The sequence below is a fragment of the Anneissia japonica genome, unplaced genomic scaffold (genome assembly GCF_011630105.1).
Source record: "Anneissia japonica isolate Jap-2015-1 unplaced genomic scaffold, ASM1163010v1 scaffold277_len1293397_cov203, whole genome shotgun sequence".
Taxonomy (NCBI): domain Eukaryota; kingdom Metazoa; phylum Echinodermata; class Crinoidea; order Comatulida; family Comatulidae; genus Anneissia; species Anneissia japonica.
Genome location: NW_022719460.1, coordinates 149164 through 167471, shown reverse-complemented (window position 1 = coordinate 167471; position 18308 = coordinate 149164). Strand labels below are relative to the sequence as shown.

The 18308-nt window shown below is 33.5% G+C and overlaps 1 protein-coding gene and 1 long non-coding RNA gene across 4 annotated transcripts in view; both read left to right on the top strand.

The window, feature by feature from the left end:
• The window catches only part of LOC117110949 (transducin-like enhancer protein 1), a 35288-nt gene extending 23581 nt beyond the window's left edge, over positions 1–11707 (top strand). For 2 of the 3 annotated variants that reach the window (XM_033253801.1, XM_033253800.1), the window contains 13 exons: positions 1952–2167; positions 2296–2349; positions 4116–4268; positions 4522–4636; positions 5646–5806; positions 6085–6146; positions 6871–7051; positions 7595–7765; positions 7980–8125; positions 8454–8565; positions 9094–9176; positions 9635–9815; positions 10529–11707. In XM_033253801.1, coding sequence (XP_033109692.1) covers positions 1952–2167; positions 2296–2349; positions 4116–4268; positions 4522–4636; positions 5646–5806; positions 6085–6146; positions 6871–7051; positions 7595–7765; positions 7980–8125; positions 8454–8565; positions 9094–9176; positions 9635–9815; positions 10529–10636 — 1743 coding nt within the window. In that variant the 3' untranslated portion in view covers positions 10637–11707. The remainder of the gene's footprint in view (positions 1–1951; positions 2168–2295; positions 2350–4115; positions 4269–4521; positions 4637–5645; positions 5807–6084; positions 6147–6870; positions 7052–7594; positions 7766–7979; positions 8126–8453; positions 8566–9093; positions 9177–9634; positions 9816–10528) is intronic. The other variant, XM_033253802.1, reaches the window with a different exon arrangement.
• A 2446-nt stretch (positions 11708–14153) lies between these two features.
• LOC117110944 lies at positions 14154–18014 on the top strand. The gene is made up of 3 exons (XR_004445791.1): positions 14154–14276; positions 16594–16680; positions 17236–18014. It is a non-coding gene; the product is annotated as an uncharacterized LOC117110944 (long non-coding RNA).
• The last annotated feature ends 294 nt before the right edge of the window (positions 18015–18308 follow it).

Here is an 18308-nt window from a genome sequence, read left to right as displayed (position 1 = left end):
CTAGTCCTAAAGAGTAAAGATAAACAGTAACAAATAATTATAAAGATACTGTATTTTTGGTTAATAGAAAGGTTGTTATTGCCTTTATTTTTTGCCGTGGATGTTACCTGCTATAGGATGGCAGCCATTCGTTGATTGCAATTTGCTAATTACAGCGGTTTAAACTGGGAGCTTGCTTTAGGCTTGTGTTGAAAGCAGGACTCTGTGGAGTAATCAAAAACGCACAGCAAACACTTCTCTGACATCTCCATATTGATTCGGTTCTGTTTGTCCATACATTTTTCGAGTGGACAAAAATGAGATTGTTTGAACTTCGTGGTTGTGCATATATACTCAGTGTGTTTACCATGCAGTATGTACTCACCAGTGGAATTAAACCTGCATGTTTTGCCAGGCAAATGCTCTATGTAAACAGACATGTCTAATTGAGTATTGACTAGGTAAACTATAGTGTAAAAGAAAAACCAGAGATGTTGCTATGGGCACATGTCTATGAGATTGTATTCTCTAGGCCTAGGTTGCAGTTAGGCAAGCAGTGGGAGTAGAGGTGTGTCAACAGAGCTTTCTCAGAGTGGTTTCAGCGATGTTTGCATGTGTGTTGTGGTGAAATTGCTTAACTTTAGGCTTAACACTCGGAACAAATCCCTCAAACATATTTATTTGATTGGCATATTCTTGCTTAGCACACACATCTTCCTTATACAAACAGTTTGCACTTTAAAAACTTATCTGGTTAACTGATCGATTGACAAAGTTACAGAATCCAACTGGCTGACCACGCCTAAATATTTCTCATTTAATTATGCATATCACTTCTCATCGACTCATTATTTTCCTGTCTTTACCACTTACCCAAAACGAGTAATTTCCAAACTGACATATTTATAGCAAATACATGCTGTGTGTAATTAATAAAATATATTTTTTTTAAGTTGATGATTTCCATGATTGCGATATAAAGGGAAGATGAAGAATCTGGACGGATACAGAATTTTGCCAAAGACAGATATTTCTTGGCTTGTGTAGACATTTTGGAATTTTCAAAGTGATTACACTGATTACACTGTGAACGGATTTATTAGGCAATGTTTTCCTAGGCCGTAAAATACATATTTGAGAAGCCACACTTTCTTTGTAGGAAATTGGCCACTTATGGCTAGTGTTCAAATAAAGCCAGGCTTACTACATTTATGGATAGAGCCAGAGGTGTATTTATTTTTGGACTTATCAGGCAGATGGCTAGTGAATACTATTAATTTATAACCTGAGTGAGGCCTTGTCAGTCTTGTATACTTCTAGATCCCACTCAATTGGGCTTTTTTTTGTCCTGATCTTTACTTAATATCATAGTGTAGACACTCAAATTCTGCATTCAAAAATGAGTTTTATTTTTTGTAGCAATGATTGCTTTCGTGTCTAGTTTTTTTTTTATGCTGTAACGATAATGTTTTCAAATTGATAAGATATGACACTCAGTTCTCGTTGGATGCTATTATGTGCCAAGCGAAATGTAAAACGGAGCGCACAAAGAAAATTTTCCGTCCATCTCGTACGCAATGTGTTTAAATCATTCTCATCTTATGTGGTATCGTCATGACTCTGGAATCCTTTTAAGCTGACCGATCGCTCTTGAATGTGATAATACAATTAGTGCGTCAGCTTCAGTGACCATAATTGTCACTCGTTTGTCACATATGGTCACAGACCTAGCACAATACTTCATCTGTAACTGTACATAAATGTCATTTGGATGGTGATCTATGTGCCACTCCTCAGTTTACTTACCTTTTTGAGTTGATACTCGGCAACCAATAAGGCCACAGCATACACGTAATAATACACTCACTATAGGCTCACAAACCATCTGAAATATGTATCCATTGGTTGTAAATGTAAAAAAAATTAATAATTTTTGTTTTTTTTTAATTGATATTTTTTTTTTCTTCCTTAGAATTCTCTATCACCATCTGGAAGAAACTCAACAGAAAAGTACAGAGACCGAGAAAGAGATAGAGAACGAGAGAGGGAGCGAGAACGTGAACGAGAACGTGAAAGGGAACGGGAACGTGAACGTGATCGGGATCGGGATCGGGATCGTAATAGTCACGACATCAGTGAGAATCTTAACAACAAAAACAAAAGGAAGAGAGATGATAAGGACTCAGTAGTAAGTTGTTACATCAGTCATCTGATTTTTTTGTTTATTTTAGTTTTTCATAAACAGCATGATTAATTTTTAAATATCCAGCGTAGAATTTCGTTTCTTGACTAAATTGCTCTTCTTTTTTTTTTCAGGAAAGTGATGGAGAAAAAAGTGATGAGAATTTAGTTGTGGATGTAGCAAATGAGGTAAGTAAAAATTAACTTTAAATAGAACATCACCATTGTACATTTTATAAAATGGATATGCTGCACAATATTTAAAAAAAAACAAGGTTTTAATATTGAATAATGAATGATAAGTAAAGAATAGACTAAAACACATAATTTTGAATTCTGTAATGTGAGATACAGCATACATGATTGCTTCTAAACATACAGTACCTTGTAATCCAAATGTTTTTTTTTTTTTAGAGACAATTTTTCTTACATCTTGTATATCATACATAAGAAATATAAATTTGAGATTGTAGATTTATTGCACTAAAATCAAGGTGAATAAATAGTTAATAATGATCGGAAATATTAAACAGAAAATATTATAATTTTTTATTCTAAATCATACTGCCCACACATTTTGACTTTGTTATACAGCTGTCATTCTTTATTTATCAATAATCTCTTGACTGCTTCTACAACTGAATTCCAAAAAAAAAAAAAAAAGAAAGAAGTAGTAGTAAAATACAATATTCTGAACCATATGCTTTAATAGCTACCAAGAGATACCTAGCGAGAATAATAAAGATACAATAAGCTCTCTCTCTATAGTGAATACTGTTAAAGCCTCTATAATATTAACAAAATTAAGGAAAAAAGCTATTCCAATTAACAGCGTTATCCTGATCATTACTGATGTGTGAAACCTTATCAAACACTTGCCTATATCATTATGATTCATCTCAATACTTTCGTTTTATGCATTTTAGAGGGGATTTTTTTAATGTAAATTGTTTTTTAGTTAGGACAAGGCAGAAAGTTTCTCAGCTACAGGATAATAATGAAAACAATAAGGTTAACCAAATATTATTCTTTTGGCAATAATATGGTCTGTTATTATATACTTAATAATTTCGTATAGTTTTTTTTTTTTTTTTTTTTTTATTGTTGTGGATATTGTGTTATTCTTACATAGTACAAAGCAGTCCGGATGATTGTGTTAATCATTATTTGAAGACAGTAATAAATATAGAACATCAGAATATTAAAAAATACAAGTTCATTTAACTAAGAAAATTCTTTATAAAAAAATAATGAAGTACAAAATATTATTTGCATTTCTATGAGGTAGAGATAATTTATATTATGACAGAGCTTAACCCTGTTGTTAGTAATGATTCCATGATCTGTTTTCTGAGGGAGATGTCAAAACATTTGATCATAGCGATAAGACATTAGCGCAGAGAGGGCCCATTGCTTACATATCAAATATGGTTTATAATTGACTCCATACTCGCCTAACTGCAGCGTTATAACACAGCGTGTTGGTGTGAGTCGGCCGTGGCCTTCAGTTCAATTTAGGGGGAAACCTTAGATATGTAAGCTCATTATTCTCTTGCTGTGAGCAAAGCTGATATGTTATATGCCAGAATTAATCAGTCCCAGTTACTTGTTTATATATAGTGAAGTAGATTATGATAGAGGGCACTTCTTTAATGCTATATCACTGAAATAATTATAACTATGGAGCCCTGTGTTATTTGTTAAATTTATGTTAAGATACTAGTTAATACTAAGTTAATAATAATAATCCATACTAAGTGAACATTACTATTGATGATGATAATATTATAATAGTGATAATAATGACAAACTAAAGAAAAACATCTTCAAAAGCTATGTAGGTTTGTGAAAAAAAAGACATTTATTATATCAGTGATTCTTGTATCGTAAGAATATTTGATACACTATATTCCTGAATGTTCAAGTTATTAGTCATTTTTTTTTATCATTTTCAGGAACGAGAATCACCGATAGCCAATGGTGAGAGGCCTTCGCCCAGAGATAGATTGGACAGTGATAAGCACCGCCCTAAGAAGGAGCGTTCTAGCACCCCAAACAGTATTGCTTCATCTAGTGCAAGTACACCAACATCTTCAAAAGCTAAAGAGGTTTGTGAAAAAAAAAATGTATTATATCAAGTGATACATTTGAAACTAGCTTTTGCAATTCTGTTTTCTTATTCTAATAGCAGCCTCCTTGTGAACGAGTCAACCATAATCTCTAAATCCAACAGATTATAGAGATTATCAATCACCATATATGGATTGCTTTTCTTCTGAAGAGATTGTTATGGATTAAGGAATATAAAAGATCAAAGTATATTCTCAAGCCAAGTTTTTTTGTTTTTTTTTGTGTATTCAGAATGACAAACCAATATCACCAGTGTCAAAGTCAGTCACTCCTACAAGTAGTGGTGCACCCACCCCAAGTAGCTCCGCCGGTAGCAGTCTCAAGCAAGTCAAAGTTCAACCACTTGGTAAGTTTGATGGTTTTGACATCGTGAAAACCCATTGTGCCTGACATGTCAGACACAGTGTACAAAAGGTGTAGATTTGGTTTACACATAGTGAAACCATGGAGGAAAGAAAGATTCTTCCATGGTGAAACACTGTATACACATTACATAGATAAGGCATACACATAGTGAAGGTGTGGTGTACACATGGTGAAAACACAGTACATATCATGATATGTGAGACATAATGTTACATGTATTAATTCATTCATTCATCATAACATTTATTTCCATCAAAATGTATCATATCAAAGAACACTACTTTAAGATAATTCTTTCTGGGATAGTCAGATATAAAACAACAGTATCAATAAAAATGAACTACATCAAAATATATCAGAAAACAGTTACTGCATACAAATTATGCTGTAACTCACCATGTAGACATGGTGCAAACATTTGATGACAGTGGTATAGACATGGTCTGTACACATGTGATACAGTGTAGACAAGGCCACCATCCTTAAACATGTGATAACAATGTAGACCATGTGGACACACATTGCAACACGTGTGATAACAGTAGTTTTTAAATACTGTAGTTTTTGTTTTATCAACCAATGTACTTTCATTTCTTCTTTTCAATTTTGCTTGTGATGTTTACTGAACAAAGAATATGCTTTATATATTAAGGGAAGTATGTAAATTCTGTTGTTTAAAAACTTTTTGTTGAAATAAAAACACAGCAAGAAAGATTGGAATTTTATCCGAATTTGAAAGCTGACCTTTGGATTTAAAGTTTAAAAGCACTCCAAATTATTTTGAAAACTATTTGAGTTTCGAAACCAAAATATTAAACACTAATATCTGGAATATGAGCTGGGTTGTTGGGGAGAGATATGGTGAAAATGAAAGTTGCAATCTACTTTTCTCGTGTGAATCAAACATGCATGTTATGTTAGTACTCGTTTTGTCCTGTTGTTTAATGTTTTGTGGTTTTTTTTTTGTGTTTTCCCCTCTTTTGATTCAGCATTACACACTCCCCCTTCTTCTATACCAGGGCATTATCCGTTCATGCATCCTGGAGGTCACGGCATCAACCCAGAACTACCAGGACAATATCCGGTACCCGGCATGCAACACAACATTTCCCCAGGCGCCTTGAATCCCTACAGTCGCACCCCAGTGGGGGTAAGTCTTTCAATCAATTTAAATTAACTTATAAAAAATATTAGTACTAAAATGTAAATTATAAATCACATATCTGAAAAAGTTACTGAGAGGCTGATTAAACATAAAATTACTATAAAAAGACAATAAAGGATGATAAATGATTTTATTTAGTCACAGTAAAAAACTAGTAATTATAATTAATTCAGTTTCATTCTATTTCTATGGTTTATTGATATATATTTTCCTTTTATATGTATTTGTGATAGATTAACATTTTTTTATCTTCATCATTGCAGTTTAATGGTTTTGAACACCAATCAAGAATATCTGGAATGGCGGGAATTCCGGGTGGTAAACCGTAAGTATTAGGCGTATTGCTCTTAGTGTGTGTATTACTTATTTGGACTAAAGAGGAGAACAGTGGCATTGCACTGATCAGGAAAATGTTTTTAGGGAAAATGCAAAGTTCTGAATTTTTTAATTTTAGTGAATTGCTTCTAAGATGTTAAGACAAAATTATATAATGTATTGAGAAAATTTTAACACTGGAACTCCACTTTAACCTTATCTGGTTCTTAGGAAGTTTTAATACTGCTCCCTAAATCTTTGAAGCAAAATCATGTTCTGAGTCACATGAGCATGTGTATTGATTTGGACCATGTGATAATAGACTGCGTTGACAGATATTTAATCCATGTAGTTAGTTGAACTTTAGAATTAGAATACATTTGCTGGAGGGTGCTTTATGGCTTTATTAAAATACAGATAAAACTATACATATTATAAACATTAACTTGGTGTTTTAGGGCATATATTCCTTTATTTAAGCGCTATAGGCACATGTAATCTGTACTCTCTGTAATGGACGCTCTGATTGGTTCATTGATTGCACCACCATCCTTATCACATGACCATATGCATTGATTTGAAGCATGTGACAGCAAATGTTATAGGCATTTAATCCTCAGTTTAATAGATGTCTGCATTAAATTAATATACCCTTGCTACAGGGTAATGTGGCTTAATTTATTATTGATTTTGAAGTAAAAATGAAGATTACAAACTTGATTTTGATGTTGCAGGGCGTATTCATTTCATGTGAGTGCTGATGGGCAAACGCAGCCTGTCCCCTTTCCACCGGATGCTCTCATTGGTTCAATGATTCCCCGTCATGCTCGACAGATAAACACCCTGAACCACGGGGAGGTGGTGTGTGCCGTGACGATAAGTAACCCTACAAGGCACGTCTACACAGGCGGAAAGGTGAGTAATGAAATGCACCCACATGTATAATCTTCTTATACATGCACAGAAATGAACTTGAGCATGTTGCTCCCATTTGTAAAGGCATGAACTTGTGCAGTCCATGATTCATTTGGTTACAAATTTCATTAAATGTTTTGTTTAAATGATCTGCATAGCACAGTCGACTGAGCTGGTGGTAGACACTGTGTGAGAGCTAAATCATGGAGTTCAAATTGTGCACTGCATATTAATAGAAATGAAACAATATGAATAATAATGACACTCATTTGCAACCCACATGCCTGAATCAATGAAAATTTTTTATAAATATTTTTTGAACAAGAAATTATATTCCAGAAATGCAAACTATCTGTAGTCATTTGTCATTGTATTGATTTAAAAACAACAAAATATGATTGCCCTTGTTATGGTCAATGAAAACATTATATAGTAAAAAAGTACCAGCATCTGTTATTAATATTATATAGACAGAGCTTAATATGTGGTAAATATTATAATTAGGTTAGACTTCTGTTAATACTTGATTGTTTCCACTTACAGGGTTGTGTAAAGGTGTGGGACATCAGTCAACCCGGGAACAAGAGTCCAGTTTCACAGTTAGATTGTCTGAATCGAGATAATTACATCAGATCTTGTAAATTACTACCAGACGGCAGGACGTTACTTGTAGGGGGTGAGGCCAGCACCCTTTCAATTTGGGATCTAGCAGCAGTAAGTATACGTCAGCTTATATTAGTATAGCAGATTTACTATTTCATACAATTTAATACTATTATACAATTGCAATGCAAGTTGTAATGCAAGTTACAATGTAAGCTCTGGTAGTTGCCTACCAGATTCTTTACCTTTGAGTTAAAATAAATTTATGGATTTTGAAAAAAGTTATGCTTCACAGAAACATTTATGCTAATTTATTATCTTTCAGCCAACACCACGTATAAAAGCAGAACTTACATCCAGTGCACCTGCGTGCTATGCTTTGGCCATAAGCCCAGACTCTAAAGTTTGTTTTAGCTGTTGTAGTGATGGTAACATTGCAGTATGGGATTTGCATAACCAAACGCTAGTCAGGTAAGTTTTACTGTAGAGTTAAGGTAGTGCATAAGAAAAAGTGGAATCGGCCGATTGTAAATATGCACACTGTAAAATGTGAACACAGAAGAGCGCCCTCAGTGCCAGGGTTGTCTCGGCCAGCACATCACAATTATACCTCAATTATACAGCCCAGTGTAATATGAAAATTGCATCTGGTTTTAAAACTGATTTTTGAAGATCAAAGTTTTTTTGTGTGCATTGTGTAAACTGTCGTATGGTGAACTGAAAGTCTTTGTTTTTCCATTATTCTTCTTTGATCTATGGACCAATATTTTTTTTAATTTTATGTGTCTGTTTATTTTAGGCAATTCCAGGGACACACAGATGGTGCAAGTTGTATTGATATATCTCCTGATGGTACCAAACTGTGGACAGGTGGTTTAGATAACACCGTCAGGTCATGGGACCTTAGAGAGGTAAAAGCATTTATGAAAATAATTATTTACAATTATATATATATTTTTTAAAGTAAAGCAGGATTTAATTTTTCCCAATACAGTTCACCATCTAATTTGAGACCACATTTAGGACCTGAAAATTTGTGGTAGTCTGTGGTTTTTGTCTCCACTTAGAGGGTTAAATTTGTGTTATAAGATTGAAGATTTTTATTTGTTTCTCTGCAAAAATGATCTTGAATTAGGGGAGTTTCAAAATTAGATGTCTCGAATTGGTTGGTGCACTCTGTATTAGTCTAAAGCCTTATTATTGTTTTAATGATAGCATTAATGTTACAATATGAATTTCAAGCTAATTTTTTTTTTTACCGAAATGTAAAAATTATAAAATATTTACACAAGTCACAGTGTGATACATTTAGTAATTTTAAAAGCCCTGCTTGGGGTCCATATGGCGGTTTATTCTGTGAAGACAAGTTGTAATTCCATGAACATGAACAATGTTTTCCTGATTATTATTAATGTCCTTTTGAATGTCTTTATTTATAGGGTCGTCAGTTACAACAGCATGACTTCACATCACAAATTTTCTCCCTTGGTTACTGTCCTACAGGCGACTGGCTTGCTGTTGGGTAAGTGAATGTGTTTTACTTGTAGTGTCTATGCAGGAGAATGTAATGACCTGAACTTCATTACACATTGCATGTGCAAACCATGAGGCCTGTTCCAGAATAATTTGCTGTCTGTTCCAGCCAGTGTTTAGTCACATAAAATCAAAGATATTGTAATAACAAGATAGCATTTTCCGTGGTTTGCATGTAACAAACAGAAGCATCCAATTCACGCAGGTAACAATACAAAGTAATTGTAATTGCGAGACAGCGTCCTACTCCTACGCTGCATTATTACAGAATTTGCACGCAGAAATTGCGGAGAACGCTATTTTGTTATTGTAAGATCTTTTGATACAAATATAGTTCTTGTTTTCCAAAGCTCAAAATTATTATCCCTAAATTTAAATTATGAATAATTGAATGAATTATTATTCAATTTAACACCTCATATAATCTTGTTTTGTTTTTCGTTACAGAATGGAAAGTAGTAATGTTGAGGTGTTACACCATAGTAAACCGGACAAGTACCAACTTCTCTTACACGAGAGCTGCGTATTATCACTGAAGTTTGCACACTGTGGAAAGTGGTTTGTTAGCACAGGCAAGGACAATCTGCTCAATGCATGGAGGACACCCTATGGGGCTAGCATATTCCAGGTAAGGTTTATTAACTTACTAGGTGTATTAGAAAGTAATATTTTTGATTCAGGTCTTCAGATTGTAAAATAAAAGTAAAGTACTATATCATGATTTCTGTAAAAATGTTTTTAAAAGCCCTATTACTAGGTTGTGAGGCAGAATAGACTACTTAGAATACATTTTAATTTTTATATAATTGTTCTTATGACAATAGATACCAGTATTGCAGTTTAGTATACACACATATAAGCAATGCTCTTAGTAGTGAGCCTAAGGCTGGGTAGTCACTGTACCTGATGGCAGTCAGCTGAGGCAATTCTATGGAGAATGCAATCGCACGATATGCGCGCAATGGATCGTGTTTAATGACGATCCGTTCAGACTGCCATCAGCATCGCATCGTCTAGCGCTCTCAGTGGGCAAAGTTAGATTCGTCTAACGACCGTCGTACGATGGTTTTTACAACGCTGTGAGTGCAGGGCTTTAGTTGCTCTAGTATATACAAACGCAAGTGACACCAAGAGATAAAATGTGTGGAGAATCAATTATATTAATGTTATTGTCATTGATATATTACTATGTATATTTAATATTTAATTCTGTTAACTATAAAATGTTAGTCTATAACATGTGTTTCAAATATCATCCCCTTATATTATTTGTTCAGGGTTAATATAGGTTAGTCATTCGATTCTACAAAAATCTAATAAGAATTTGTTATTGTTCCACAGTCCAAAGAATCATCGTCAGTGCTCAGCTGTGATATATCTGGTGATGACAAGTATATAGTAACTGGTTCCGGTGACAAGAAAGCAACTCTGTACGAAGTAATCTATTGATGATTCCGATATAAATCATCGATTCTGATAGTGATTTTGTCATTATAGAGACCCTGCTTACTCAGTTTTTTGAAGAAACAATGAGTTGGTGATCAATGATCGATAGAAGCGGGCAAAACCTGAATCCTTTGATTAAGGAAAATATGTGCAACTGTCTATGATTAAAACTTGCCGAAATGTCATCTAAAAAACGCGATTTGCTCTGCTGTATAAAATTACCGTGTGTGTTCGTGAAATCTCCGCATCTCCCACAGAGAACTTTGATTTCATAAAACGTGGACGTCAATTTCGCTGTTTTATTAATTCCTAGTGATTTTGATAGTGAAAAACATTCAAGTTCGGATGAAAATGTGATATTTATTTAGAGAAGACGGTACCTTGTATGATGATAAGTATATATATGATCGTGCAAAAGTCCAATGTGGCAGACAGGTATAGCGCCTTGAGAGTAGCCTGGAAGGTCGTTGGTTCATTTCAATGATGCTGGAGATAAACCTAGTAAACCAAAGTATGTCATTACAGATGACAATATCTCACAGAGTTTTAATGTTATGTGTATTAGGTGTAATGACTAGTAGTCTGATCAGCCACTGAAAATGTATGTGTATTATATGGTATTTGGTCACTTTACACACAGAACTTTCTATTGGTGTATTGTTAGCAGTGCAAACTGCTGCAAAAAAAACAATAACAGTATTTCATGGGAAAATGAAGCCTTGTAAAAACCATTAACAAAATTTGAAATGATGACGACGACAATATATATAGATTAACCAGCGGATTAGCTACATTTGAACTATAAACTTTGGTGTTTTGTAATGCAAGATACCAACATTTCCCTAGTAGTCCTTACCTCATAAAACAAAGAAATGATCATTATTTAAACATAAGTGTTATGGAAGTTATTGTTATTGTTTTTGCTTTGTGTGTGTTTTTTGGTAGAGAAGTGCTGTGTTGTGAGATTGGAGATGACACTGACATTGTAAAAATTACTGTAAATAAGATGACTATGTGTGTTCAGTAAAAAAGGTTGTTAATAGTTTTCCATTGTCCTAATTTGATTAGTTGTTTGTTTCTGTAATGAGGTCAGAGGATGTAGAGATTCATGCTATAAAACACATCTGTGACAAAAAGTTCCACTTGTCAGCCCATTAATAAATCCATGCACTGTAGATAGTGATAGTTTTCCTGTAACAAGAATGTTGTCAAGTGCAGTTTAGTGCAAAGTACGGTGGTTTTCCATACAGTGAACGGTTGTTCTGGGTTAACTTGTTTTGTTATACAGATATATAACAATCAGATCTTGATAATTAATTTTCTATTAGATCGAAGGGCATTGTTAAGTTCATATTCAATTACTTGTATAGAAAAAAACGGTGTACACATTCGGATGCTAAAACGGTGTCGTGCAACCTTATTGGTATTATGGCTGGTTAAGTGTCTAGGGTTATTACTCCATACAGTAAGTCTTATAATTAAATTTTAATGAAGATATCAATTCAGTTTTACTTTATATCTCGAGGCATTTATAAATTCAAACAGATAGTTTTCTGGATGATGATAATGAGTTGTTTTTCTGTGGTTTAAAAAGTTTTAGCCTTGGTAGAGACTGTCATATTCAAATAAAAGTTACAATGTTGAGGGCAGTATTTGTGCTCAATTCAAACAACATAACCACTTTACAATGCAAATCTCATTTGTTGTCACAAAGGACAAAATATTGTGGTGTTTACTCCATCAAATTTACTTTTTTATTGTATTTCTTTCTTTTCCATATTTAGTCATTTTAAGAGGTCCATATCTGTACATGTTGCCATGACAACCAGGAAAAAGATAATTCAACCGAATAAATGGCGTGGAATCATTTGTAAAATTTTGTCAATGACTTTTTGTTTCAACTGTACAGTAGTATTGTAATTAGAGTGATAGAGGTGCTAGAGATAGTTGTGTTAGAGGCACTAATGGGTGCAGAGGTTTTGGATGGACTAGTTTGGTTGTCATAAGAGTGCCCAAGGAACAGTAGTGGTGTTAAAGGGAGATAATAGGAGTGGCAGATGTAAAAGCAGTAGTGATGGAGAGAAAAGTGGTATAAGAGTGGTGTACCCACTTATGCTCGTGAGTGGAGAGAAGCAGTGCAGATAAAGTGCCTTGCTCGAAGACAAAAGTGAAATGCAAAGCGAGGGATTGAAACCCTGGCATCAAAATTGGGAAACCAAACCTTCACTGCTGTGCCAAACCACTTTTATACTATACTTTATTAGGACACTGTAATAACAGTTGCTGAAAGAAAACAAATTAGCAGGGCCTCACACCCCAAGTCACCCCCATTGAAAATGTTTGAACCAAAAAAAAAAAAAAAAAAAAAGGGCTCAAGCTCGATTAGCTTTGGCTATTTTTCTTGGCTCCTATTGCATACCTGTATTCTTTTTGTTGTTTTGTATGCAATAAAGAGAAAGAGCCTATGGCTATTTATATTTTCTTCTGATTGGTCGTTTAATTCATTTCATTGCGTCAGAATATTTATATTCACAGCAATTGTAGTACAGTATATAGGCACTCAGACTCTGTTAAGTTCCTATTATGTTAAATGTAGATATAGCGCCCTCTATGTTATGAAAATATCGCTTTACGGTACTTCTGATCAATCACCAACGCCGGATTGACTTCATTGTGTTATGCATAGCTGTCGGAAGCGTTTTGGAAGTGGTCTGGCCATTATAAAAGCGGGATGGAGGCGAGTCATACCCACCTCAGCCCCACCATAGTTGGGCTGAGGTGCGAAAATTTGAGGAAATACTAGGCCTACCTCTAGATGGCAGAAAATGACACTCATCACATCACCATTATAGTCAAAATGAAGCGCCAACAATTTTCTCATGAACTTTTACCATGATTTTTGGCAACCATAGATCATTAGTATGTGTGATGAGACCATAGAAAATAAGACTTAACACCGTCTTTGATGTATTTACTTTACTTTATCACTTCAAAGATAAAATGCGAGTCCACACCCATCTGGGGCTGAGGTGTGAAAATTGTTGGAAATAAATAGTATCTCTAAATGGCGGATAATGACACTTTTATATAGTAAAAATGAAGCACCAACAAAAATCCCGTCTCCCCATGATCTGCACCAACTGGTAACCAGTACAGCCACTACCCGGTCCCATCAAGGGGCGGACACAACATTATGGTTGACAAAAATGGCTCCTTTGCCGGGAAATAGCACATGCATTTAAATATAATGTCCCTCACTTTAAAAGGGTGATAAATTTAGATTGCAAGTAATTATGGCCGGCTTGACCATTAATACCTTTGTGTCACATAACAGCCTAGGCCTATACTGATTCCATCGGAGTCTTTTTTTTTTAAAGTCGATTCTTATCCTACAATCATCAACATAATAATAATTATCGACATCATCATCACCGTCAACATCATCATCATCATCATCATCGCCATCAACATCAATATCATCATAACCACCATTATTATTATCATCGTCGTCGTCATCGTCATAAAGGAATGGCGCATTAGAAAAAGAATATGAATTGTTTTTTATACCACTCCAGGTGGCGTTTTACATCAACATTACTCAATGGACTACGAAGGAGACTTTACAATTACAGTAATAACAAATGTGAGTACAGTATTGAACATTTTGCATCGTTAATTCACTAGTTAAATGGGAATTCTGGCATCATTCTATGGTTATTATTTTGACTACGTTTGTTAGGCAGCCGCATTGAAGGCATTGACAATTTCCTCGACAGAAACATGCACTGACATGCTGCATTCTATTCGACAACATACATTCCAAGTGACTCGCTAATACCACCGAAGACCTGCAACTGGCTAAAAAATGTTATTTACAGGAATTACAGCTTAGGGCTTGTTAACTTCCGTTCGTTGTTTACATTGTAGATTCGTATCTGTTTTTTTCATTGACAATATATGCAGTTTATTACCAAGATCTGGTACACACAACTTTTAATCCTGAACAATCGAAATTTGTTATAGTTCGACAAAAATATTTTCTATATTAGGCCTATTTTAAAGGACAGCGAAATTGATCGGGGTAGGCCCAAATGACACCGTTTTTATCAATATTGATAATAATATCTTCATGGATGTGTACTTCCATGATGTCGATATCAGATAAAGCTACTACTGTAGTGATGATCCTGAAATTCGAAATAGAGGGGATCCAGGGAGGACTTTCACATTTGGATTTATGATTATGTCACTTTAATGGTCCATTCTCTAGATCAACTCGCTCTAGATGGCCAGAAATGACTTAAATATGAATACAATTTTCTCTTTTTTTCTCCATTTTCGAATTAATTTTTGAATAATTTAGGTGGTGGCCGGTTGCACACTTCCCCTTTTCGAATATACAGAGCAGTTGAGCATGTTTATAGAAGATTGTAATAATAATAATAATAATAATAATAATAATAATAATAATAATAGGCCTAATAATAATATGCCTAATAATAATAATAAAAATAATAATAATAATAATAATAATAATAATTATTATTATTATTAATAAGAATAAGAATGGTAATAATAATAATAATGAAAATTTATAAAGTGCCAATATCCATTTAAGAGGAAATGCAATACAATTTTCACTTTTTTTTCTCCATTTTCGAATTAATTTTTGAATAATTTAGACTGTGGCCGGTTGCACAACTCCCCTTCTGGAATATACAGAGCAGTTGAGCATTTTATATAGGACTGTAATAATAATAATAACGATAATAATAATAATAAGCCTAATTATAATATTAATAGGCCTAATAATAATAATAGGCCTAATAATAATGATGATAATAATAATAATAATAATAATAATAATAATAATTAATAAGAATAATAATGATAATATTAATGAAAATTTATAAAGTACCGGTATCCGTTTAACAGGAAATGCTCATCCAGAGGAAAGTCTAAATGTGAAATACATTTACAATACATTTTGAAATACAGATACATTTTAAAAACCAGACATGAGCCGTACATGGCTGAGCGTCTCTATCTCACTCTCTCTATGTGGCCATGTGTGCACGGATATTTATTTATTTATTACCAATTCAACATATAGATATACAATGGATGAAATTACTTAGAGAGTGCCTAGATCAAGACATGAGCACTGCCCAACACCAAAAGTGGTCCACTGATCATATGATAAATTGTAATTCATACATGAAAGTAAAGGCAATACAAAAAAGCTTGAATTTGAAAACAATGTTAGCAAGAGGGCTCCCAGTTTTCAATAAGAGATAAGGCAGCAGACCATTTAACAAAAAATGGGGCTAGGAGGAAGAGTTTTCTACAATTTAGCTGCCTTAATGAAACCGATTTTTGAAAATAATGTAGTCCTAACCTAACTGTCCTTAATTAGCAGGATCTATGGGATTTTTAAAAAACAGGATAAGCCACACTTGTATGGCAATTAGAGGAGAAATATTTAGCAAAAAGTAAAACACGGCTAACATTTCTTCTGACCTATAAAGGGAATAAATTAAATAACTCAGCCTGTCCTTATATTCTTCGCATAAGTTGGTATGCTGGGGCCAGATTTATCAAACTAGAAATCGGTTTATAATTGTCTTTTAAAAGTCCATTAAGGTTGATAAATCCCGGGTCGGGGCCCCAGTAGCACATGTTGCTGTAAACTAAACATTATATTTAACTTAAAACGCAACTAGCCTTGCTCATGTAGTCCGAGTTACCATAACTTATAAACTAACTTCCTCGTCCGACTCTGCGACATTAATTTGCCGATCCAAACAAATATATTCTGATAGCCAATCCCCATTGTGGTCTAAAATCACATTGGCCGATCCTGTACCGTAAAAATTTTGCCATTCATATATTTAATTATAAGTTTGTAACTTACTTAAATATAATAATTCACTTATGGAATTAAATTGTTTATCTTCCAGCTCAAGACAGACAGTGTATATTTAAATTGGACCTCATTGGAAATGGGCTGGACTCTGGCCTAATTGGCATTCCTGATGCTCATTACGGTAATTTTTACTTTCCTTGATCTCAATCCATTTGTTATCTTGCTTATGCATGTTGAGCATCAAATAAATTCAATCAATCAATCAAAAAATATTATATCATGAAAAATGTTTGTATGAAGATTATAGATATAGTATTATGTTTATTGTTTGAATATACTGTATTTATGAATCTATATATTCATTTCTATCGAATAGTACATTTTTTATAAATTTTATTTACAATCGGAATGCTAACATAATTTGTTTGCACTATTGCGATCTACTAGCCCGACCCAATGCCATGTATTAATTAATCCTCACATCATTCCGTGGTATGATGATACTATAAATAATTAGAATTTGATATGATAATGCTGATATGATAAGAATTGTGGAGTACTATTATGTTGTATCAGCAGCATTGTCCATTGCGATAACTGAATACGATAATGTTCAGGTTGGGGTGCAAACCTACTGGCTCTGCCTCTGTTTTTATTTATATATCATGTTTTGATGATACTCCGTTATAATTCTTTCTCTGTTTCCTGATCTTTCCTCAATATTTTTCTGTTCCAGTGATGTAGACAAAGAAGCCACAACTATCAGGAAATAATGTCTGGACTTAATCGTGAAAGGACAACAGAACTTACCAATTATGCATAGATAGCCAAAAATTGTGTCACTCATCAAGCATCCTGCAAAAATTCTGGATATGAAATTATTTAAAATATAGTGTAAATTTATTTTTTAAATGTTTTCCTCTGCAATAATCTCAAAAATAATGTTAGCAATATGTAGTAATTCTTGTAGGCTTTATGTTTATTAATATTGTATAATAATACTGTTAATGTTTATCTTATTAATAGATAAAGTAACCCGTTTGTTGTAAAGAATATAGACATGTAAAATAATAAGATATAACATTTTGAGGATTAAAATCATATTTATTTGATTTTTTGCCAGATGTACATGATATAGACCTACAGTTATATAAATATAAAATCTATATATATATATATATATATGTATATATATATATATATATATCACAACTTGATTTCAATGCTTAAAAATAAATATCAAGTGGAATTCTGAATTTCTTTTCATCTTATTAAATGTCTATGTTTACTCTAATAAATTCAATAGCTAAAATATCCTTATTATAATAAACTAATAAGCTTAAACCAAAAGTTAAAAATTGCTTCATCAATATGTGCTACTCTATCTGTTAAACTAGCAACTTTTTCGAGGACGCCCTCAACAAAAACATAAAACCGGAAATGACGTGGTTGCTAAGCAACAAGCTCATGCATAATCATGAATATTCAGTGGCACCTGTTCTAATTAGACTAACAATAAAATCTTTTTGGTCGATTTTGTCAAAACTGAGCTAAAAGTTTTTATTGTTAGTCTAATGAGCATAGGTATTACTGAATATACATGAGCTGTAGCCTAGCAACCGACGTCATTTCCTGTTTTGTAAAATTCGACAGCACCTTGCTCTGAAAGTTTCGTAATTTGTTGGTGTCATGTGAATATATTTGGAAAGAGTGTTTTTATATATGTAATTCGATTATATACTGATTAATAATCATGAAATATATAACATTAATATTAATGTAATTACGACAAAGGAAGTACACACAATG